The 24961-nt window shown below is 41.8% G+C and overlaps 1 protein-coding gene across 5 annotated transcripts in view; it reads left to right on the forward strand.

The window, feature by feature from the left end:
- Positions 1-24961, forward strand: part of stxbp5a (syntaxin binding protein 5a (tomosyn)) — a 109581-nt gene that overhangs the window by 20872 nt on the left and 63748 nt on the right. For all 5 annotated transcript variants that reach the window (XM_037750127.1, XM_037750129.1, XM_037750130.1 and 2 more), the window contains 2 exons: positions 20102-20183; positions 21678-21778. In XM_037750127.1, the coding sequence (XP_037606055.1) occupies positions 20102-20183; positions 21678-21778 (183 nt within the window). The remainder of the gene's footprint in view (positions 1-20101; positions 20184-21677; positions 21779-24961) is intronic.

Here is a 24961-nt window from a genome sequence, read left to right on the forward strand (position 1 = left end):
GGCGTGCTCTCATTTTGGACTACAGTATGACTAGAGAACTGAAACCAGGATTAACTGTCATATGATTGGCTTTTTCCCCCACCTACGATTGGCTGGCACGGCACCACGGCTTAAAGACATTACATGTTTTACTGTAAGGGGTTAATAATTTAAGACCGAGAGCAGAATGTCTTATATAAAACCATATTAACTATGTGATGCAACTCTGCACAGAACGAGAGGTGATGACACACAGCAGAAAACTGTACATAAATAACACGCATCAGTGAAATCCATACAATCACTTCTGTGTCCCATTTTGGAATTATTGTAGTTGCCTCAACTCGATGTGTATTTCAGTTGCTTTGCAGAATGAATTTGAACAAGTAATTTTGAGCTATTATTTATGAAATAGGTAATAGACCTTTTAACTTAAAGGGGAACATCAAAATATTTTTTTTCCTGTTTTGCTGCTCCATATGTAAACTAGAATTACCATCTTGTGGTTGTATGCCTCCTCCAACCAGTCGAGTTGACATTTGTGTGAAGTTGTCACAATTAGCATGTGAATCCTTGAGTTACGGCCCAAAAACATGTTTTGTGAGGTCACAATGACCTTGACCTTTGACTACCAAATTCTAATCAGTTCATTCTTGAGTCTGATTGGATGTTTGTGCCAAATTTGAAGAAATTCCCTCAAAGCATTCCTGAGATATCGCGTTAACTAGAATGGTACGAACGGACAGCCTAAAAAAACATAAGGCCTCTGGCCATAGCTATCGCCAGCGCAGAGGCATAAAAAAAGCCTTTTATGGCTCTAGAGGTAGCTTTGTGAAATCTGATAAAGTGCCTCAAGTGATGTCGAGTTGAATACAAGTTTGAAAATGATAAAAGATCTGGGGGTGTGGAGCTAGAAAGAAGAGAGCTCACCAGACCTCTGTAGGTCGCTCAAGACTACATTAGCCGCGACTAGCATAACACACTGGACTCTCTGACTAAGCTGTTGGTGTTCAATTTGCATTGTGGGTAATGTAGGCGCCAGGTATTGACAAGGAAGAAGAATATGTGTAATAGATAAGATGACATCTCTGGTTCTGCTGCATAATTATTGATATTTATTTTTAGTCCGTCGTGAGTCCAACAATGTTATTGAAATGCTAACTGGAGTAATCTAGTTCAGTTGTTGTTCTGTTGACTTTCTGACAGTGTTGCATTATAATAAATGATATTTTCTAAGAGAGTGAAATTGCGGAAAACTTGTTGTTGTTGTAGCGGGTTAACCACACTGAGATTTGAGGGACATAAGATACGTGAACATTCATTGTCAAGTGTGGTAAATCACTAAGTGATGCTGGTGGCATTGATCTGGATCGATTCAATGATCAGTGATCCAATATCATCAATGTGTCAATGTGAAGTGAAAACATCAATACATATAATCATATTTAAGATATGCCTTTATTTTTTTTATTCCCATGGCACGTCTGTGTCACCATTTCCGTCCAAGATCACCTCCGTCCTACAGAGCCAGTAATGGTAGAAATTGTCAAATCATAGTTTAGTTGCTTTGTGTTGCTTGATGTAACTGATTGTGTTAAATAGACATCCAATAACGTCTCATATAGACCGCAGACCCCTGAATTGAATCGAATCAAAACACCCTTACAGTATTATGCTATCCAATACAACTGAAAACAGTTTAAAGTGTAGTTTTGGAGAAGCTGTATGAAGCAGCTTGTTATTTGAATAGCTTTAATAGCAGCACTTTAATCAGTTCTGTTTTATTTTGAAAGTCAACCTTTATAAATACGATTGACTTGACTCATTCTTGTTGCTCACTCTCAGGGTAGAGATGAAGAAATAAAACTGCTGCCATGGAAATGTCTACTATGTCCCCTATTGGGAGATGCTAGGATTGATAATGTCTGGAAGGAGAGGACTGATATATGCTGCAAATAAAACTGTATACACACACACACACACACACACGTACACACACACAACCATCATCTGTTGTCTTAGTTTCAAAGAACAGTACCAGTGAGGTGCCAGCACATAGGAGTCACGTTATTGCCAGTCATGTGTACATACGCACAGCTCACAAACTGGGGTGTAACAATATACGATGTATGTGTATGTGCGTGCTGAATATCAGCCGTCACGGTCGGGCTACCTAGCAGGCATCCTGCAAGAGCGATGGAATAAGAGGGAGGAGGAGGAGGAGGAGGAAAGAAGAAGAGAGAGAGATCAGACAGAGAGGCGATAGAGATAAAAATGACAGAGATTGTAGGAGCGAGAGAGGCGGAGGGGCGACAGAGGGGATTAGTAGCAGAGCGAGGAAGACGCTCTTTCTGTTTCTTGCTCTCGCTCCTTCGCTCTTTTTTTCCCCCTCCTCCACACACACACACTGCCTGACACAAAGTGACGAAACCGAATTCATCCTGTCCTGTATGCCCCCCCCCGCTGCACGACACATGTCTATAAACACACACACACACACATTCACAAGCAGGGACAATCCTCTTGACTTATGTAACTGCCTTTGTTGCACTATGCACTCGCTCTCGACCCCTCCCTCTGAAGGCCTGTATATGGTGTGTTATGAGATTATGTGTGCGTCTGTCTCTCCCCCCATCCTCTCTCCTCTTTCTCAACCTGTCTGTTATAATCCCCCAGCTCTACAGAAATAAAATAACACACAAACACCGTGTGCGTGTGTCACAGGCGCACATTTTTTATATTGCACAGATGGACTAGTGAGTCATCAAAGTGCTGTTTAATCATGTGTTCGTCTGTGTGAATGTGTGCTCTTTTTTTATTAATCCTGTCTTCCTCTCTGCAGTCCTGAATGACTTAATCCAATCTAATTCATCACCTGTATTAATCCACACAGCCACTCTGCTTCTCTGCTATTCAGCCCGTTTGTCCCCCTGTTGTGTGTAGTATGCAGGCATAGGTGACAAGTTGAATCATTACAACATGCTAGTCTGATATTGTGTAGTTTAAAGACTTGTATGTGCTGTATCTAAGGCAGATGTAGTGGGTCTAATGCTGATGCAATATGTTTTTGGTCCTGTAGAATGTCCTTGGTGTGAAAAGGCCTTTTCATCCTTTAAAGTAGTTACACTGATTAATCAGATTTTAATGCATTTACTAGAAACTCCGGCTGCTTAATCGGTTTGGCCGATTAATAAGCGGCAATAGTTTTTCAAGCTATCGTTATTGGTGGAACTGGACTCCGATAGTGGCCAATGGCAGCGCAGCCTCCACCAGTTGCGTGGTTGACGTACATCACCATTTTTTGCTTTTGCACTATAAGCTCTTTGGCCACGATAGAAGACATACAGACAGGGAGGAAAAGAAATCACTCACTGTTACTTTAACTTGCTTACAAATTTGGCATTCTCTCTGCCATATAACTATCCATTCAGATATTTGCCGATTAATCGGCTATTGTTTTTTTCCTGCTTCAAACTATCTAAAAATCCACTATCGGTCGATTACTATTTAAAAGTTTTAATTTGAATTAAGCCACTTATCCTGGTCTGGGTCAGGATTTTAATGCATTCACTAGAAACTCTGGCTGCTTGTTCTGACTGAACTATAGTCACTAAACCTAAAGATATTTAGTTTACTATATTAGGTTAAAAAAAAAAAAGTAGCAATTCCTCTCAACTGAGAAGCTAAAACAACCGAATGTTTAGAATTTTTTTCTTGTTGCTGATTAATTTTCTGTAGATTGACCAAATCGATTTATTAACCAATTGTTTCAGATCTGTTCAACAGGTTTGGGGCAAATTTAAAATTTCCCTCAAATCTGGTATAGATTTTCTTGATCCTCAGACAGTGGTTAGTTAATGATTATGGTGACCTTTTGACCTTCAGTCTTGTGTCATGGTCAAGTGAAAAAAAAAAAAAATTCCCTTTACCGGCCTGATTTCCATGACATTTGCTGTGGATGTTCAAGGTCGATGAAGGATGAATCTTTATGTTTTTCATGACCCCCTGGCTTTCACCTCTCCTGTCAGGCCAAAATTACTACATGTAGAAGAGTATATACTATATATATAATTATCAAAAGACAAGGCTAGATTGCCATCACATTTGCAGAGCAGAATAAAGGCCCAGATATACGCCAAATGTACATGGAGACGAACAGTATAGTGGACAACAGACATGCTCATGGTTCTGTTTATACTATGTTGGAGGTCTGCGTAGGTGGACATGTCTTAAGTGCTGTGCTACATGTGGATGTAGATGTATGTATGCAGGGGGTTTGATGAAATATTCATCACGTGGACCCTCACACCTATTTAGACCATGAAAGTATTTGAGCAAATCATTAGTGTAAGGTTTGTTCTGTCAAACAGATCAGTTATGGATTCAGGATCTTGCTCGATGTCCCTTCAGGGGGACAGATGGTCACCAACACAGGGCCTTCAACCTCTGTCCTCCAGTTGAAGGACATCCTCCCTACTGATTATGCCACCCCGCTGTCCTCGGTGTACATGTGTGTGTCAGAGATCAGGGTGGAGAGAAAATGCAGATGCTTCACAAAGTGCAACACAGCAGTGCCTCTGTGTGTGTGTGTGTGTGTATGTGTGTGTATGGTAGTTCACTGGCAGCCTCTCGTCCAGTGCTGGGTCTACTCGGCCTTCTGTCTCGCATTAATCAAAGCGCAAAGGACAGCAGTCCGATTAATATTTTATAGGCGGCATGACACTTTTTGGCAAGGCGCCCTTCTTCGGCGTGCTATTGGCAAAGTGACAACCATACAATGTACCGACGGTGTGTGTCTAATTAGTCCTAAAGCGGACACAACAGAATTCATGCCAGCAGGGATTGCTGTATAGATAAGTCAATCCATCAGTCTGAATAAATCTATAGGTGCTGGTGTTGTAGTTCTGCAACGTGATGCTGTCGTTCCTTCCATCATGTCATTAAGAAGATGTATGCAGAAAACAGCAATCTGGTATGTTTGTTCTCTTCTAGGTGAATCTGCTTCAAGGTTAATCTTCATTTGACCTCCCTAACTATACTAATGTTTCATCTCACTTTGTGTGATGGCAAAAATCTGACTACTACTGGTTCTAGAAAGACAGGGTCTATCGTATTCGCTTCCTCGTACGGCATTTCTGTGCACCAATTTTATAGTTTTAACAGTCGATCTCTTCCACACACACCAGTTTCTGAGGTGTGAGTATACAGCCAGTCGAGTGTTACTGCACGGCTGGCAATATACTGACTCTTGCTGCGCTGGCAGCTTACAGGTAGCTGTCCTTGAAAGCAGGACCTGGCTCTGCATTGGTTGGCACATTGAAACGCATTAGAGGCCAACGGTGGCTAATCTCCCGTGGTCCTACCTTTGAAAAAGATTTGTTTGATATCAGTGCCAGAGGGTGCATGTGTGTGTGTCGGGAGGGAGGAGGGAAAAGGGAACAAGAGAACACACACTCACACAGGACACAGTACACTTTGATTGCTTTGAGATAGTGTTGGGAGTATGGGGAGTATAGCTCCAGGAACCGGCCTAATGGCTGTGTTCGTTTTTAGCTTTGTAAAGGATGTACACTCATTTTAATGCTCTTTTTTCTCACTATCTAACTAACTACACCTGTCAATGTACGGTACGATACAATGCAGTACAGTACCTGGCCCGGTTCTAATTAAGATTAGATTAGTGTTTGATGAGAAAGCTCCTCAGTCCAGATTCATTTAATTGCCTTTTGGCACTTGCATTAAAACAAGGAGCCATGATCTCGTGGTGTGAATGTGTTAAAGGTTAATTTGGCATTAAGTTACATTCTAATAAAACATTTTCCTCCCTACCACTTTGAGAGGGTAATACATAAAGCCATCTAAATGCATATGCTGGCTCCCATTCGCCACATCCATTATTCATAGACAAGAGGAAACCCAGTCACAGACTTTTAGTTCTGCAGTTGCTTGTGTCTTCCTCCTCCCCATCTCTCGTTCCCTGGTTTTCTCCCTCTTCTCTCTCTGTGAATAGCCAAACCATGTTTCTCTATAAATTATTCCCCCTCTTGTTATTTTAAACGTCCACTTGGGTTTTGTCTTTGAAACTGTTACACTTCCTTTTTTCTCTCTCCATCAGCCTTATGATGTCTTTATTCTCAGTTCTTAAAGGCAGACATTGATCGTAATTGGGTAGAGGTTGGCGTTTGTATTTTATATATATATATATAGTACAAGCATTTCATCTGGATCTGTCCTTTTCATCGCCTCTTCACTCTCCCCATCCCTGATATCCAATAACGAGCATGTATCATTGTTGCACATTATGTTTACATGGTAAAATTGATCAGATGTCAGGGAGGGTTTTGTACCTGCTCCTCTCACTGGCCCTGTTGGCATTACATACCCCATTGTTTGGACTATCTGATAGTCTGTATATGGATTAGGACACTCTGTTTTCATCGCGAGCATGTTCAATGTGCAGTCCAATGATAGCAGTGGACTTAATGTGTGAGGCGAGAAAAAGGAATGAGGGAATCACAAGTATCCCCTTGGAGACCTTGGCGGTTCATGTTTCATTTGTATGATAGATTTCACCTTGTTATATAACAAATTGGAAATATATGTAATGTATACACAGATGAAACGCCTTGCCAGTCTAAAATAAAGATTCTCATAGTTGTTAATTGTTTTATTAAAGAGGTACATGGAGTTATCGTTGCAACTAAAGAGGTATTTGAAACCATAGTACAGCAGTAGTAGTGCAGTTATATAATCCTAAATTGCCAAACAAATCAGTCAATGCAGGTTTAACATTAAATAGCTAAACACCAGTGGGCTATCTCCGGGTCTGAAAAGTGAAGCCAATGCTGAAGTGCCTTAAACCTGCATTCTTTCTAATAGCCAACAGGGGGCGACTCCTCTGGTTGCAAAAAGAAGTCTGGTTGTATAGAAGTCTATACGTATATATATGAGCCTACTTCTCATTTGATTTATTACCACAGTAAACATGAGTTTATGGTCTCAATCGCTAGTTTCAAGTCTTCTTCAATGCAGCATGATGTTCATTTAGTAAATTATGGTCCCATTTAGAGTCAAATAGACCATAAAGCAGGGTAGGATTTAGGCCGTGTATACCTTGTGATTGACAGGTCGCTACCACGGCGTTCGGTTGTACTTAGCTCCACCCTCTCGTGTCCACTTCTTATATAAAGTCTATGCTAATATACAGGAGATACCTGCCAGTACTACAGTAGTTACAGAACCTTGTTTAATATCCAAGTTAACACTTAGTCTTGACTCATGTTTTCATCGACTTCTCAATTCTTATTCTTAACAGATGATGGATGATGAACATTGGAAAGAAGAGAAAGACATTAAGAAGGGGAAATAGTTCAGGTGGGATTTAATCTTAAGGCCAGCAGGTGAACATGTGGCTCTAGAGCAGACAGATTGGACCGACTGACTCTCCTTTCCAACGTGATAGATGATGTCTCTTATGGTTTCCAGCACTGTACCAATGTGTTTGGTTGTGTTGCCAACTTCTGTAGTTCTTTCCTATCCGGTCTGAGTGTTACTCACACACAGAGGAGTATAGTTTTTTTTTCTCATTAGACAGGGTTGGTCTGCTTTAGCCAGCTTTTTAGTGCAGAATTTTCAGTCTATTTTGGGCTAAATAATGACCACGACTGGCAGATCTCATTTAACAAACAAGACAAAAGAGAAAAAAATGCTTCATGGCTATGAAAGTCACTGGGCGACGTAGCCGAAGCTGGAAACTGCAGTAAAGTTTGAAATCCCAGTTTGATGTCGACTGCAGAGTGAGCTGAGAGCCTCTGCTTCTACCACAGGTCATGCTGTAATTGGCCAAGTGGGGCTCAGAGCGCTAGCGTGTTAGCAGCAGACGGAGTCGGTGTCCTTGCACTCGTCCACTTGGCTAGAGCTCATGTTTAATACATAGCCACCTTGTACCAAGCTTTTTATGTGCGATATGCACGTAACGATGAATAAAACACATGAAAATCTGTGTGAAGAATTGTTCTCACCCAAATCCAAACAGGTAATTAACTACAATTTGGTATCAGATTGTCTTCACTAGACTTGTTTCCTATGAAACATCTACTTCTAAATGCATAAAATCGTAATACTTTTCCCTGAGAATCGGTTCAGAACAGGCCACAGCAACAGTAATGTCGCCCTTTAAGCAGTAATTGCAGCCACTTGTCACTTGCAGAGACATTGTTTAGCTCCCGTCGCCTGTTGGAACATAATCCTTTAACTGGCTTTGCATTGCTATCACAACAGCCGAACTTATGATTTCTGTTAAGCCGCTGTCTGTCACACGCTGTAAATGAGACTATTAAACAGTTGTAGTAGCATCGCTAAACGTCACATCCTATCCAAGATGATCAGGTTTGTCGTACAAACTGAATATATTTCACTTCTTAATTCGTACAGCACCTCTCTAGTGATTTCATTCACTTCCTTCTGTCGCACTCTCTTTTCCGTCCTCCTGTCCCGTTCTATTTCACCCCTCCTCCCTTTTTTTTCTCCCCCTACATTTCTCATTTTCTCTCCTTTGCTATGCATGCTTTTGCTGGAGGGTTTGGCCACAAGCTGTTCTGCTGACTCAACATTGTTTCTCCATAGTTTTTTACCACTGCACTCCCTCCCGCTTCTCTTCTCATCCTTCTCCGCCCCCCCCCTTCTCTTTCTCGCCTTCGATCTCTTAACAGCCAGTGAATTTCCAAACCCCTTCCCCTTGCTTTTATTCCGCTCCTTCTCCCTCTCTCCCTCCCTCTGTCTCATCCCTTTTCACATATTCGCCTCGCAGTGGTCCGCACAGTAGCTCAGTGCTGAGTTGTCCGGCTAAAAATAGAAGATATACTGGGTTATTAACACCCTACTACTGGGCAGAACTGGCCACGCTCCAGACACCAACAATCCACATTATCCCTACAGCATGAGAGGGGGGGAGGGGGTTATGATTTTTACTGAGCATCACCACTGCGCTCGCCTCGCCTGTGCTGGCTCACGCCCAGACTAATTCATGGACAGTATTTCTTAATAGAGCCGTGATTCTAGTGCAACGTAGCCCCTTTGTGTTTCAGCATTGTGCTTCACAGGTCAGTGAGGGAGACTTTAAGAGCTTAAGAGGATTGTGGCTGGTTAGTGTGATATTCCCTCTGCAGTAAACTAATCCAAATCGGTATTCAGGTTAAGAGTTACCTGTGTAGTGTTATTATCTTGCACTGTACAATGTCATTAAAGAGGGCCTATTGTGCTTTTGTGCTTTTTGGTAACACTTCATTTTACAGGTCTGCAAATTTCATGGTAATTAGGTGATTATTAGCAAGTAACCTATTTGAAATTTCTTTGGAATTACTGCCAAATTACCCCAAATATTTACCTCAAAATGTATCGAAAATTACTTTATCATAAACATTATTTAATAATTGTATTCCGCTATTTCCAAATAGCTGGCAATTTATTTAATACATTTCCCGGAAAAGAATACAAAGTTAATTGATATGCTTTATTTCCATGTCTTGCTGGTAAATAGATGATAATTATCAAATTACTTCTTTGAAATTTCAAATAGGTTACTTGCTAATTATCACCTAATTACGATGAAATTTGCGGAACTGTAAAATGAAGTGTTATATAGTTTTTTGTGCATATAAAAGGTCTACAAAGTTACAAAGTCCAGACCAAAGGAAGTTACTCTCCCCCACAGAAACACTGCTCCTGAACAGCCTTGCTTGATGTCCTGCCTTTTCTTCTGTAACGTGGTGATGTCACCAAGTAACACATTTGTATAATACCTTCCTAGCGGCTACTTTGGCACGCCATCAAACAAAAGCTAGTTGAAGCGGAGCTGGAGTGCAGTCCGAAGAGTTTGCCGGTATGAGAAAAACAATACAAATACAAGTATGCACCTGAAAATGAGCATAATAGGTCCTCTTTAAGATCACACATGAGTCTGTTGGTATTCTCAGATTTTGTAGACATGTGGAACCTGCAGCATCTTTCCGCCCCTAATCAGCCTTCTACCTGCAAACTCTAAGAACAGGCCTCATTTTTTACGTGGATTTGGATTACTGCAACGTTGAACTGTGCACCTCAGCAAATGGCCATTGTCAAGAATGTCATCTAGATGAATCTTAGGGACAGGGACTATAATGGATGTTATGTGTGTGTCTGTGTCGCAGTGCTTCCCAAGGTGAGCGTATGGAAGCTGAGGCAGCGACAAACACTCAGCGGCCCCATCGCAGTTTAATTGTTTGCCTGCATAATAAATCAAATGTGTCAAGGGAGATTATTTATACAAGGACTGTGTTAAACAAATGAATCACCAGTTTGCTCAACTCTAGGTCTTTCCTTGGTGTGTGGAGCTCTGTGTCTGTGCCTCTGGATTCGCATTTGTGAGCTATTTGCTTACGTTTCAGTATGATCGCATGACAATACCCGTGTTTCTTCTTTTTTTTTTTTTTTTTTTTCATGCGAGGGAGCGTGAATCTCGAGGCTTCCTCGCGCTCTTCTCTTGTCATTGATGGATTTGGCGCTACCTGAATGCTCTGCCAGCGGGAGGGGAAAGGAAAACGGATTAACACAAATACGTCTTAGGGGCCCCTTTTTAGAGCTACAATGTGTAAATCTCTAAAAGTCAGAGGGTGAAGACCTGCGCATCCAGAGAGCTTTTTAAGCTTGCAGTGTGCACTAGCACCTTGGTAGGATGCTAGTCATTGTTCCTGCTGTTGCTAAGCGACAGCTGAAAACCAGTTTAAAGGACATTTTTGCTCATGTTGAGACTTTCTCAAATTTCACTGACCGGTGTGCTGCTCAGCTCAAACAAAGCCCTGCCCTCTCTGTCCAGAGCATATAGTCCACTTCAGCTAAACCATGTCAGCGTTGTAAAGAAAGGTCCCTGGTGGACACATGGGATATGCTTTCATTTCTCCAGCACTGTAAAGACAGAAAAAATAGAGAGTGATCTGGTGCAGTATGTTTTGTGGCAAAACCTACAAAGAAGAATGGAGGCTGGAATGTGTCAAAACTATTAATTAACTGATCCATTAAAAAGCATTTAAAACATAATTATCCCTTTTTAAATTATGCCCTTCAAGAAGCCATTATTATTATTAAAAAAAAAAAATGCTTAAAACATCAAATGTGCTAAGTCAGAGTGGAGCGACAAAAAGGCTGACTTCAGGAAGGTAGAGCGAAGTGCCTGGTAATAGCAGAGCACCGGTCACGGTGCAGGGATGGATGGATCATGGCCTGGAGGAATGGAGATGCAGCTCGCTCAGCAGCCTTTAAATTTGATGTAAACAGCCGCGGGCAGCCGGAGGGAGGGCGGGAGATGGGTGACATGGGAGCATTCAGGCAGGTTGAGGTCAAGGTAGGTTGCAGAATTATGGATGATTTGTAGGATATCGCGTCCAAATGGGAAATGGACAAGCAGCTGAGCCAAGTCCTTTGTTGTTGCGGTGGTGCACGATTGTTGTTTCCCGAGGCTTATTACATTGCATTTTTTCCCTCATTTTTTTTTTCCTTCATAGGTATTCTTCTTTTCCCTTGTCTTGCTCCTATCCTCCTCATTTCTTTCTCTTTCCTTTTGACTTCTATTTTTGCATCGCCTCCTTTCTGTTCCCTCTGTTTTCTGCCGCCCAGCTCCCATCGCCTCGTTGCTGTCTCTGGGTCCAGTGCAGAGCAGCCTTCTGTGCCCCGTGGCCCCGCCTCCCTCCCTGGCAGGGTGATGTATGAGTGGCTAGCTTTGACGTCATTCAGGCCTAACGTCATAGCAACTCAGTGCTTCCAGGCTTGCTCTTTCTGGTGCTTTCTCTCAGTGCCTCTCCCTTTTATTCCTTCTCCTCTTTACCCTCCATTCATCACCTCGCTCCTCTTTTTCACCGTCTCATCCTCTGTGACATCTCCTCTGTTTTACCGTTTCTCCTTCCCTGTCTTCTCCCTTCTCTTCTCTTCTTGTCCCATCCTTCTGGAGCTTTCTATTCTCATCCAAAGCCGCATCCTCTCCTTCATTTTTCTATTTATTCCTCTCACAGACATACAAATATACAGAGGCATGTTTGAAGTAAGCAGACGAGCAGCAAGCCAACCCTTCTCTCCTGTGAAATACAGACTCATCCCTATTCAATTACTCTTATCAGGATCAACTCTATTCCTGGATAACGCGGTTTCATAAAACCTGCAGTCTGTTTCCCACAGCAGCCAGCCAATTCTCTCCATGACAACTTTGCTTTGCCAGATTGCCCGGTCTGTGACTCACCTTTTATTTGTCAGGGAAGTTGCCCGTGGCTTTGCCGAAAATAAATATAAGAGGGGCAATATAAAAGTGAATTATCAGTCAACTTTGACTTCCAGAATAGCTCTGTAAAATTTCATCGGGCTTGACGAGACGTGAAGCTGACCCACTTTCTGCTTCCGCTCTCCGTCTTCCTCTCTTTTTCTGTCTTCTTGTCTCCCTCCCATCGCCGCCCGCGGTCAGTATGTCCACTTTTAGCGTCGGCGCAGCGTGGCGAGATGGAGACCTCGCTTGGTTAAAATGGAATGAGGAATGCTCTTGTCAGCAATTGTGACACGTCTCCTACTGAGTCTGTCCCGCGCGGATGCAGTCGAGGCACTTCGGAGTAACTTTGGGTCATGTTTGTTAAAACACTGGAACAAATTTGAATATGGCAACTGAGATGTCGAGGAACTTTTCCTGTAAAGTGATGCGTGTCATTTTAAGACTCGGGAAAAGGTCATGTACAGATTTTGATTTTCAGTTTTATTTTATTTTGCTGGCATTTGAGGTGCTTAGAGGACTTTGATGGAACATTTTTTTGTTCAGCAGTTCGATATCCCTTGTCAATCACAGTGTGACCAGTAATGTGAAACACGGCTTTCTCTGCATAACAATATAACAAAATGAAATGAATCCCTTCCTCTGCACACGAGGATTTTTCCAGGTGTATTAACATGTTTTCCCCCCTGAGGAAATAATGTGCTGTGTGTGTTATGCATTCAATTAATAACTTACCAGCTAATGCACCTTCCATTTGATTCAAGGATCATAAAAAAGTACAATCGTGTTCATTATCGGCACTCTGAGTCTCCTACTGTCCTTCTTTAATATTTTGTAAATGTTATTATAGCATGTCAGAAACCAATGATATGAAAACAGCACACAGGAATTGAAATTATGTCGTTTCCCACCCTGGCGTGAAATCGAGGCAAAGACACACCGCCAGAGGAAACATGTATTTTATAGGAAACACATTTTGACACAACAGTGGTAAATAGCCGGCCGGTGTTGGAGGTTTACAAAAACAACTGTAAAAGCTTTCATACGCCGGGTAAAGATTGAATTACCTTCACATATTGAGAGCAGCGGAAAGGGCATTCAAATAAATAACACAGACGGAGTATTACTTTTAAGATGGAGTGGTCCTTTTTCTGGTCGCACTGTTATAATAATAATAATACATGTTTCATTATTTTCGAGCCAATAGTCAACGATGAGCTAATCATTGGCAAAATGATTGATACATAATTTACTGGTTTATCATAATACTATTGCAAATCATAAACCTTTGGCGGTATGAATTCACAAATCATTTGTAAACAATTGCTAAATAATTAATGATATCAATAACAATAACAAAAGTTTTACAAATTACTATTACTATTACTAATTACTTGTAATTATTGTAAATCTTTTCTATACATCAACTTATACTTATAGATAAACCTCCCTACTGGCCACTACTCATCTGAGAAACAAATAAATTGTACATTCAAGACATGTTTTGTTGAGTTGAGTTATGTATGAGTTATATATTTTAGGAGATATATTAGGAGACGGCTGCTTTGGGATAAACATTGGGAGATGTTAACCTGGTGCCTTTAAATCATTAAAGGAACAGTGTGCAACATTTCGGAGGATCTATTGGCAGGAAAGGAATATAATATTGATAACTATGTTTTCATTAGTGTATAATCACCTGAAACTAAGAATCGTGTCTTAGAATGAGCCCTTCATATCTACATAGGGAGCGGATCCTCTTCACGGAGTCCAACATGATGCTCAACCATGTTTCTACTGTAAACCCAGAACGGACAAACAAAACGCTGGGGTTATTACGTTACCTGAGGGCCACCGTAGTTCTCTGACATGCTTGTGAAACTGTGGCAACAAGAGCCGCAAAGTGCAAAACTGTGGTACCGCCAGCAGCCGTCTGACTTCCGTTGCTCCTAGTTGTGTATATACAGTAAGGATGGCCTTTTGAGGAAGGCAAACAGTGTTACCACAGTTTTTGCACTTGGCGGCTCACGTTACTGCAGTCTTGGAAAGGGAGGAGTGAGCGGAGGGATGCTCAGTTGCAACCTGCAACAACACCAGTAGATATCGCCTACACATGTATGTCATAATTTATTCGCTATGTCAGTTTCCATTGCACTGTCTCGCATTTTCTTTTTATTGATGCACCAACTTTTCCAGCAACTCAGCCAAGCTCAAAAGAACTTTTTCAGTATTTCAACTCTTTTCCTCCTCTCGAATTTCCATCATTTCCACTGAGGTTGTTTTATGCACAAATTGAAAATGTGCATATAAACAAAACACATTCGTTGTAATCAAATAACATTCTTTAAAGCCTTAAGACCTGCTTCACTAAGGTACGCATTAACGCATTAAGTACTAGTGGCTCTTAATTCAGTGCATGTAAATGTAAAGAGAGGAATGCAGAACCTGAGTCTACTACAACTAAAAATGCTTGTGGTGAAATTCAGTCCATGGCCAAATTCTTTGCATACCTCTTTATGCACTGAAGCGAAGTCTTCTCCCATTGGATTCAATGTCTCGTTGTGGCCTGCTGCATTTTTACGATAATTATTGTGCCAACATCCACTTGAAACGTGAACAAAATCCAGTTTTTCCTCCTTTTGATGGTTTTGAATTTCGGGTGTTTTTATGATCACGTCTGTGTCAACAGGCGTATGTGCGCTTCATGATAAATGTGCTGGCTCTCTTCAGAGAGAAGGCGATGTGAGCAGTTTAAAAAGCACAAACTTAAATCCTTCCTCCTCTCTTTTACTGTGGCCCTGAAGTATTTGGTTGCCTGGCAACATTAGGGAAGAGTTTTCAATTAAGTTGTTTTGAGTGAGATGGACTTTACTGTCTGTCGCCGGGCCAAAACCATCCTGACTAACGCCACACTGGCACTGTCGCATGGATGAAGGTTGCACATAAAATGGATGTTCTGCATTTTTGTTGTCCAACTTTAGTTCATTCTTTCCTCACTTTATGAAGACAAATAGCCAGCTCCAGTGATTATCTTCATGTACAATCAGTAATTCAATTGACACTTCAAGGTGGTAGACTATTCCTTGTGTTTTGGCAAACAGAAATGACGCAGGCGCCACTTTCTCTCTCATCACTTTCCCCCTTTTTCCCCAATTAAAAGGAACATAATTGCAGCTTTTAGGCATACCATACATCACGCTCCTCATTAAATGAGCTGATCTAAGCTAGCTCGCTCTCCCTTACTTGCACATTTTTTGACCTACATTGACGTCAGTCTGTGACAGTTTAGCCAGCAGCAGTCTCCTCGAGGATCGCAGCCATATAGGTCAAGTGGAGAGAGCATCGGGGTCCTCTGTCCTCATCCACTGGCTGTGACAGCGTTTCTGTGCGCGCTGATGAGCTTTTTTTGCCTCTCTCTCATAGTGAGAGTACTTTTCATTTCTTCAAATTTCTTGCAGTGTATGAAGCTCTAAACTTTGAATGTTCAGTGCAGCAGTGACCTTCTGTCACTCTACATAATTCACTTTGTCTGAGGCACCACTGCTGAGACCTCCAAACGGCATCACTGCTCTTCTTACTCTGTAAGTTACTGAGGTCTCGGTTTGACAGCTGGTGAAGTTGCACTTGTTTTGAATGCCCTTTATCTCGGTCTAGATGAAAACGGAAATGTATATGTTTGACAAGTGCTTATGCAAGAATCAAACAAAACACAAAAACACAAACACATTCATCAACTTATGTCCATATATTGCTTGTTCTGCTTTGTGATTGTGATTTGATAATGCCTCACGAAGATCTTCGTTAGAGCGAAACGTTACACAATTGGAAAAGTACCCGGATCTTCCGCATCCATTTGGCCCATGGAGCAGGCGCAGTAGCGTCCGCTGGGTCACAGCCGTCACGCTGTCGTCACGGCTTGCTAACTCCGCAGCCCTAGCTTGAAGGATTAAAGTTGTAAGACGAAAACACGAACAACTCCCAGAACAGACAACGCCATGGTAGCGACCTGTCAATCACAAGGTAGCCCCGCCCTAAAGCATCCCCTGCTTTATGGTTTATTTGACTCTAAATGGGACCATCATTTACTAAATGAACATCATGCTGTATTGAAGAAGACTTGAAACTAGCGATTGAGACCATAAACTCATGTTTACAATGTTTACTGAGGTAATAAATCAAGTGTGAAGTAGGCTCATTTTCTCATAGACCTCTATACAATCAGACTTCTTTTTGCAACCAGAGGAGTCGCCCCCTGCTGGCTGTTAGAAAGAATACAGGTTTAAGGCACTTCTGCATTGGCTTCACTTTTCAGACCCGGAGATAGCCCACTGGGTAGGACAAACTTGTGTGTGGAAAAGAAAACGCTATTATGTGCCTCTACCTTTTTATTTTCTCGCTCTACCCCTCACTCTTCAAAGCAGGTGCTAAGTGATATTGAGTTAGCTTTCAAGGAATTTTCCAAGAAAGTTTGTCTCCTCTTCCGATCTGATGTTACTGTTACCGACTATTCACACATTTGTTTGCAAGTGATCAGCTTGGGTTTATGTGTTCAGGCATCTTTTACCCATCTGCTTTCTGTCGCTGGAGTAACACTCAAGGCTATTACATACGCTAACTGCTGGTGTGTTTTTGCTGAGTGGAACCAAAACAGGAAGCTGCAGGCTACAGTACAGCTATGCTCACTATAGGAGTTTTTCTAGTTGCAGATTAACTCTTCAATCACACATCAGAAATAGAAGATGTTGGCTGGTTGAAGCCTTATCAGCTGCATAGTTAAAAATAAATCATATAATAATATAAATCAAGACTAATAATGTAAAAGTGAAGACAGACTGCCAACTCTTATTCCTATAGAGCCCATGCAGAGTTTGTTTAGGCAACAGTTGCACCTCCACTACTTTCAGGAGGTATAAAGTGGAGTGAGACAGAGCTCCAGGTGTTGAGGGTTTACGAGAGGTGGCTGGTGAACATAAGAAGTTTTAAGCTCTGAGGCTAAGCTCGATGTCATATAGGGGAAGATTCTGATGATCATTGACTTGATGGCGCCCTCCAGGTGTCACAGTTTAGGTCTGCTCAATCTCTCTGGGGGCTTACTGGCTGAAATCCAGTGGAGCTAGGAGATTTCTCCTGGTCAGGTACTCACTGGCTCAGAGCTGCAGCTCTTTAATTGCCTGTCCAGGAGGGGGAGGTCAAAGAATAATCCACCTGAGGAGCTGAAGGGCACAGAGGATACTGAATCATGCTGATACCTTGCGGTCAAATATAACTATAAGTGAAATAGCAGGCGCCAAATGGAGATAAATGTATTGGAGCAAATGATGAACTGTGAGGAAGAAGGGATGAAAATACATATATCGTGTAGGGCTGGGATGATACATCTATCTTGTGATTCGATTCGATACTTGGGTGCTGATTCGATATGTATTGCATTTTTAAGTATTGCGATTTGATTTTAAGATTTATTGCTTCATTAGACTCAAATGAAGCAAATTGATCCATTCTGGCATTATAAAATTGATTTCAAAATGGTAAAGCAAAGTCATGATACATAGGTGAATACATGTTTTTGTTGTGTTTGTTTACTTATAAACACCTCGTTGTGTATTCAGTCCAAAGGCAAAACAAAATGATGCAGAGGAAGAGTTACTGAGGTGAAACGAGGTGTGTGGTGCTGCTGGCTCCGTTCATGTGGTGGCTTTATCCCCCGGTATGGTCACAACACACCTCAGGAATGATTACATGCATTACGGCTTAATAAATTACACTGGTGCCTGTCTGGGGGCTGAAGGCGCAGTTTGCACTGTGGGAGAGGAGGACTTGATTATTGGTGTTTGAATTAGATTTTTCAGGCCGTGCTTGTTTCTCATTGCTACCGTCGCCATTATATGTGATGCAGTTTATTTCTGCTTAATGGTTAATCAAAGGAATATCTCTCTCCCTCTGCTTTTCTCTGTCGTTGTTGCTGTTTTCTATGTGGATTCATGAAAGATACTCAATATGTTTGATTTATTTAATCAATTAAAATATTAAATTGTGATTAATCGCATTATTGTCCATAGTTAATCACGATTAATCACAAATTCACACATTTTTTTTCTGTTCAAAATGTACCTTAAAGGGAGATTTGTCAAGTATTTAATACTATTATCAACATGGGAGTGGGCAAATATGCTTGCTGTATGCAAATGTACATATTTATTATTATAAATCAATTAACAACACAAAACAATGACAAATATTGTCCAGAAAACCTCACAGGTACTGCATTTAGCATAAAAAATATGCTTAAATCATAACATGGCAAACTCAAAAAGCTGTCAGTGTGTCAGTGTGTCAGTGTGCCGACTTGACTATGACTTGCCCCAAATTGCATGTGATTATCATAAATTGGGCATGTCTGTAAAGAGGAGACTTGTGGGTACCCATAAAAACCCATTTTCATGGACATATCTTGAGGTCAGAGGTCAAGGGACCCCTTTGAAAATGGCCATGCCCATTTTTCCTCGCCAAAATTTAGCGTAAGTTCGGAGCGTTATTTAACCTCCTTTGCGACAAGCTAGTATAACGTGCTCGATACCAATGGATCTCTTAGGTTTTCTTGTTTCAAATGATGCCAGTATCCTCACTCTAGCTGTAAAACTGAGCGTGCTACAACCTAAAAATTGCAAGTTGCGTTAAAGAAATTCCTGGCGTTAAAACAATTTTTCTTTTAACATGTTATCGCGTTAACTTTGACAGCCCTAGTTTGACTCCATCTGTATTCATAAGTCACGTCGTGGTTCAAACTGTGTTTTAGTTGCAAACCTCTGCAGGCATTTTATAGTAGCTGCTGGTCCTATGCAGAAACAACACAACCTTCACTGTGTGCCTTCACACACACACATACACACTCTAACTAATGGTGAGCAATAGTGTCGTCCCCGGGTAGTTACACCTCTATGTGCCCCCTGTATGAAAAATGGCCACCCCCCACCTTAGTCCTGCGAGTCATGGGAAGAATGAATGGATATAATCAGTAATCCCATTCACTCTCCTCAGGAAGAGGAGCCAGTTCTTCTCTGTCAGTCCCGTCTCCCTTCCCTCATCTCTCTCTCTGTCCTTCCCAGCCTCCATCCTTCCGCCCCTCTCCGTATGTTATCTCTCTCCTCTGCATCTTTTATCAGAGCTGCCGATCTCTGTTTAACTGTATCCTCCCTCCCCGCTATTATTTTCTCATCTGCTCGCATAATATCCACCTCTTTCTCTGCTGGTTCGTTTTCTATATATTTGAATATCTGAATTCTCCCCCCCTCCTTCCATTTGCTCAATCCTGTTACAGTTGTCTTCCTCCGCTGCAGCACTGATAATGTTCCCCTGTTTGATTTTCACTATATCTATATTCCTCGCAAGCACTCTCTTCTGTCTAATATACTACTATTTCTGTGTCTTTATTCTAAGAACATATTGTCTTAAAATAAAAGGCTCACTGGTAAAACTAAGCCCTGTGGTGTATAATTGTAAGGTGTTGAATAACGGTACTATTTCCAAGAAAGGAATGTGATTCACCGGCTGTGGGGGGTCAGAAAGGGTGAAGTCCTGCAATCGTTCCCTGTTGTAGGTGATGAATATGTTCAAGCTCTGTCGGTAGACCATAACAATGTTCCTTCCTAGCAGGTAACCGGGTAACGGATGTCATGACCTTTTGAGTCAGGTGTAGCGAGGAGCAGATGACCTTCAAAATAAAACAACCTCATACATATTTAGTGAATACTCTGGGGCTGCCTACGCAAACAAAAACAAGCGCTGTGGTGAAACATCCATGTGGTGGTACTGTACGTTCCTTAACAGAGAACCTTTCAGGTTTGGTCGTCCAGGCGTGGAGTGTTACTGTCAGCACGAGACTGGAGCGGCCGTCATCCAGCTACAGTTCCTCATCAATGAGGTAGGTCACAAAAGACATGAGAGGAACATTGGAGTCAATAAAATGCTCATTACTCCAGTGAGGCATCACCAGTAAGTCCAGCGCTGTCTTAAAAGACTGTCATTTAATTAGACTTATAAGCAGATTCATAAATGCCCGTCCCAAGTTATCACATTTCAGACCTTAAAAACTGTTGAAAACGTAGTTGTGCTGTTGTAGGGAAGGACATATGATGACGATCATATTGGTATTATGAAAGTAACTCGCCTCCGTTCTCTGCTTATCTCCCTCCTGTCTTTCCATGTTTTATGGCAGTGATTGCTTCTCTTCCTCGTAGGCTACTGTACCAAGAGTACAATCAGTCATTTGACCTCAATACGTGTTTGAATACTGAGTACTACAGCGTTCATAGCATTGAGTATTTTAATCCCTTAGATAATATGCATGGCTGCTTGTACTAAACCATTAGGAAAAACTTCATTTTACAGGTCCGCAAATTTCATGGTAATTATGTGATAATAAGCAAGTAACCTATTTTAATTTCTTTGGAATTACTGGCAAATTACCCCAATATTTACCTCAAAATTTATAAAAAAATTACTTTGTTTGGCTGTCTTGACTTGGGACTTGACTCTGGACTTTTTATTATTATTATATTATATATATTATAAACATTATTTGATAATTATATTCCACTATTTCCCAATAAGCAGTAATAAATAGCTGGTAATTTATTTAATATATATTTCCAGGAAAAGAATACAAAGTTAATTGAAATGCTTTATTTCCATGTCTGCTGGTAAATAGATGATAATTAGCATAATCTTTCTGATGCACCAGAAATGTATTATCTATCGACAGCCTCTGTCGAAGGACATTACATGGGGACTACATTGTATAACCCACAGTTGTTTGCTTTTGTCCTTTTTTAAAATCACAGAAACTCTCAGATGTGACTCAACCCATGACTCACCCAATCCTTATTAGGCAACAATTGCTCAGCTAAAAAAGTTCTGTCTGTCTGTTAGTTAAGCAGTAAACCTACAGGCCACAAGGACAAACTCTTTAGCATTTTGTCGAGTGTCGATTGACGGGCTGAAAACACGCTACGAGCATCGAATACCTTCAGCACTTTCTGATTCATGTGTCAAGTTTGATTTACTTCATATTTATGAGAAATGTGCAGTATTTCATGCCTAGTCGTGTGTGTGTGTGTCAGCGTCTGTGTGGCTGTGACTCAGCAGTTTAAACAAACCCTCAGAGAGATGGAGACGATTTTTAGTGCCTCCTACACGTACACTTATATACGTCTTATGAATCATCGTCGTTACCCGGGAGAAAGCTGCCTGATTTAAAATCCGTTTCCAGGGAATGCAGTCTGACTCATGTATGTCATGCTCACAGAGAGCGTGTGCAGTCTGTATGATATATTTATAGACATTTCTGTAGTTATTTCAATGATGATACCTCTGTTATCTATGAATGTAAAATTAAATTCCCCTTCTTTTATGACAGGGAGCGTTGGTGAGCGCTCTGGCTGATGACAGCGTTCACCTGTGGAACCTGAGGCAGAAGAGACCGGCCATCCTCCACTCCCTCAAGTTCAGCAAAGAGAGGTAAGAGGGGCGTGCACAAAACTGCAAAATGACGAGAAAGACCTTCTGCTGAGTCAATAGTGTCCGTCTCGCTACCGCCACTCTCCTCAAATACGCCCTCACACTCGCTCGGGTGCAACATGAACTGTGTCTCTCTGAGCAGGGGCCGGTGTCACAGTTTGCTGCCTGTGTGAACCGTTAGTTTTCACTGACTGTCATGCTGTATGCAAACAGACGGCATTTCATTTAGCAAATGTGTCTGCGCGCTTGCAAAACTGTGCACAGGGCAAAGGAGGTGACGGAGAAGCTCCCCCCCCACCCTCTCTCTCTTTCTCTCTCTCTCTCTCTTCCTCTCTCTCTCTCTCTGTGTGTGTGTTGGTCTCTAACTGAACACTCGTTATTTAGGTCATTCACTCCGCCTTTGAGGCTTTGCCATCACTGGGGCACAGGTGTGAACCTTCCTGAACACCTGAAGGTTTACACCAGCAGGTTGTTAAACACACACACACACACATACAAGAAGGGGCTGCAACTAGTGATTATTTTCATTGTTGATTTCCATTTTCTCGATTAATCGATCAGTTGTTTGGTTTATAAAATGTCAGGAAATGGTGAAAAATGTCGATCAGTGTTTCCTAAAGCCCAAAATGACGTCCTCAAATGTCTTGTTTTGTCCACAACTCAAAGATATTCAGTTTACTGTCAGAGCAGTAAAGAAAACACAAAATATTCACATATAAGGAGCTGAAATCTGCTAATTTTGACTTTTTTTTTCCTTAAAAGAATACTCAAACGGGTTAATCGATGATCACAATAGTTCTACACAAATGCAATTTATACTCAGATTCATTTGATAATCATTATGAGAAATACAGCTAACCTTCATCAGACAAAGATCATATAACCATGTGACCACATAATGATTTTAGTCCAGGAACTATCAAAAAAAGTGTCATTACATGTGGTTATACAGTACAGTTGTCACCTTGGAGCTCCATCAAGGACAATCCAGTATCCAAGAACTGATATTTGGCTGACAAGCAAAAAAAAAAAAGCATTGCATAAAAAAATCGAATTTTTCAATTTGCAAATGTCTAAGTTCAGAGATGCAAGACGAGTGAAGTGCAGAATCACCTCACCTCAAGGAAGTTGCTGTCCACTGTCTCCTCTGATCACTGATGCAGCGATTACCCATCAGAGCCAATCATATCATTGGCCGGTGATCTGTCACAGTGCAAAGTGGTGAAATGGTTAAACGTCGGAGCCGATGATCTGAGACGGCGCTGATGTGATGGACAGGTGGCCGGCAGCGGCTTTTAGGGCGGGTTGTGTTCTTGCGGAGGCGCTTGACCGCCTCTGACATTTAGTAAGCGCCGTCGTCCGACGCAACGACCTCGAGACACAGCAGCAGCAGGAAAGAGCGGAGTTACCGCGTCTCGAGACGAGAAGCTGCAAAGTCACATGAGGCATTTGGAACGGGAAGAGAACAAAGTTAACCTGCAGCGGTGGGAAGAAGAGCGTAGTGAGGAAGAGTAGTTAAAGAATCTGAGAAAAGGAGAGTAACAGGCGCAGGAGGAGGGCTTCAGAGGGACCATACATCCCACTCCTCATTCCCTTTTCTCATCCCATTAAAATTTCAAGAGGAGAAATGTTGGCTTTCAGTCCCTCATCCGTACATAATGTACATAGTGGACGATGTGGACCTTTGGAGGGGAAAATGCAAATACAGTACTTGAGCCTCATGAGACAGTCTTACTAGTTGATCTGAGCATTACTGCCGGGTCACACGGTTACTTCGCTGAACTGATGCGTCTCTCACGCGTGTGGTGTCCACACCGGCAGCGTTACTGCGCTGCAGCTTCCTACATTGAGTTTGCCTTTCATAATGGTCATTTCATTTCATTATAAATGTTATTTATATTTATTTTAGTCAGAAAAGGGTTAAGAAGTGTGTGCTCATTTGTAAATAATAATAATCCACAGCCAGTCCTCTTTCTCTATTAATTTGTGGGGCCGTGCCACTGCATATTCCCCGATACTGTCCTGCAAATATTTCAGAATAAAAGCCCTGTGTTAACAAATGAAGGAATTCTGTCCACAGAAAAAACACTAGAGGGCTTTTATTTTGAAACAGAAAGTGTTTTTCATGTCTGTGACATATTCTACAGATACAGACAATGAAACTGTAGTAATGTTGCTGGTATGATGTCAATATACTGGCGAAAGACCATTTTCACTGTCTATTTATGCCATGAACCGCGTGCGGCTTATTCTAAGCTGTTAACATGGACGCCAAAATAAAAAGCAAGAGGTTCCACGATGCACATGCGCTGCTCACGCGTCCAGTGTGTCCGGGCCGTTTGACATCAGTCTGCTGTTCTGCACCTAAGTGCACCTGAGGGCTTTGCTGTGCCTACTGTGAATGTGTTCATCTACTATACATGTTAAGCGCAACACACACCAGCTGTGTTGCAAATAATTGCATCATTTGATGCGCATCAGTTTGACGCCCATAGCACACACGCACCCACCGGATGTGTCATATAGGCAGAAGAAGCAGTCAAACAAAGTACAGTAGCAGGGATGTGCTGAAGTGAATGTGATATAATTGCTGTTTGGAAGTAGTCGCACATTGATGCTGGGAAATAGCAGCTTATCCTGACGTGTTGATGGGCACCGGGACCCAGCCGCTTTGTGGGCTTACATACAAAATAATATTGGCGCGGGTGCATTGATGCGTGTCATACATCGTTGTATGTGTTGCCCTTTTGCCCTGCGACATACTGGCAGCCTGTCAAGGGTATTCCTGTGTCTTTTGGCACTGCATGCTGGGTAGCTGGAGGAGCCCAAAGAGGAATAAACATGGACATAGATGCAAGGAAGTAAATACATTTAAAGCTGCAGTGGGTAGAAATGGAGCAAATGTGATTTTAAAAAGTTATTTTTATAAAATGGTCACTATATCCTGACGGTAGTGCATGAGACAGGTAATCTGAAAAAAAATCATGGGCCTCTGTGTCCTCTGGTGTCCTCCGATGCTCCTAATGGCATCTGCAAGATTTCACAGACCGGATGAAAACAACCAATCAGAGCTGATCTGGAGTCTGCCGTCCAGCTGCCGTCTCTGAGCAGCTGTCAATCACTCGCAAAATCCGATCAAACGGTCAAACTAGGCAGCGCTGATCAAATATTAATCAATATGCT

The sequence above is a fragment of the Sebastes umbrosus genome, chromosome 18 (assembly GCF_015220745.1).
Source record: "Sebastes umbrosus isolate fSebUmb1 chromosome 18, fSebUmb1.pri, whole genome shotgun sequence".
Classification (NCBI taxonomy): domain Eukaryota; kingdom Metazoa; phylum Chordata; class Actinopteri; order Perciformes; family Sebastidae; genus Sebastes; species Sebastes umbrosus.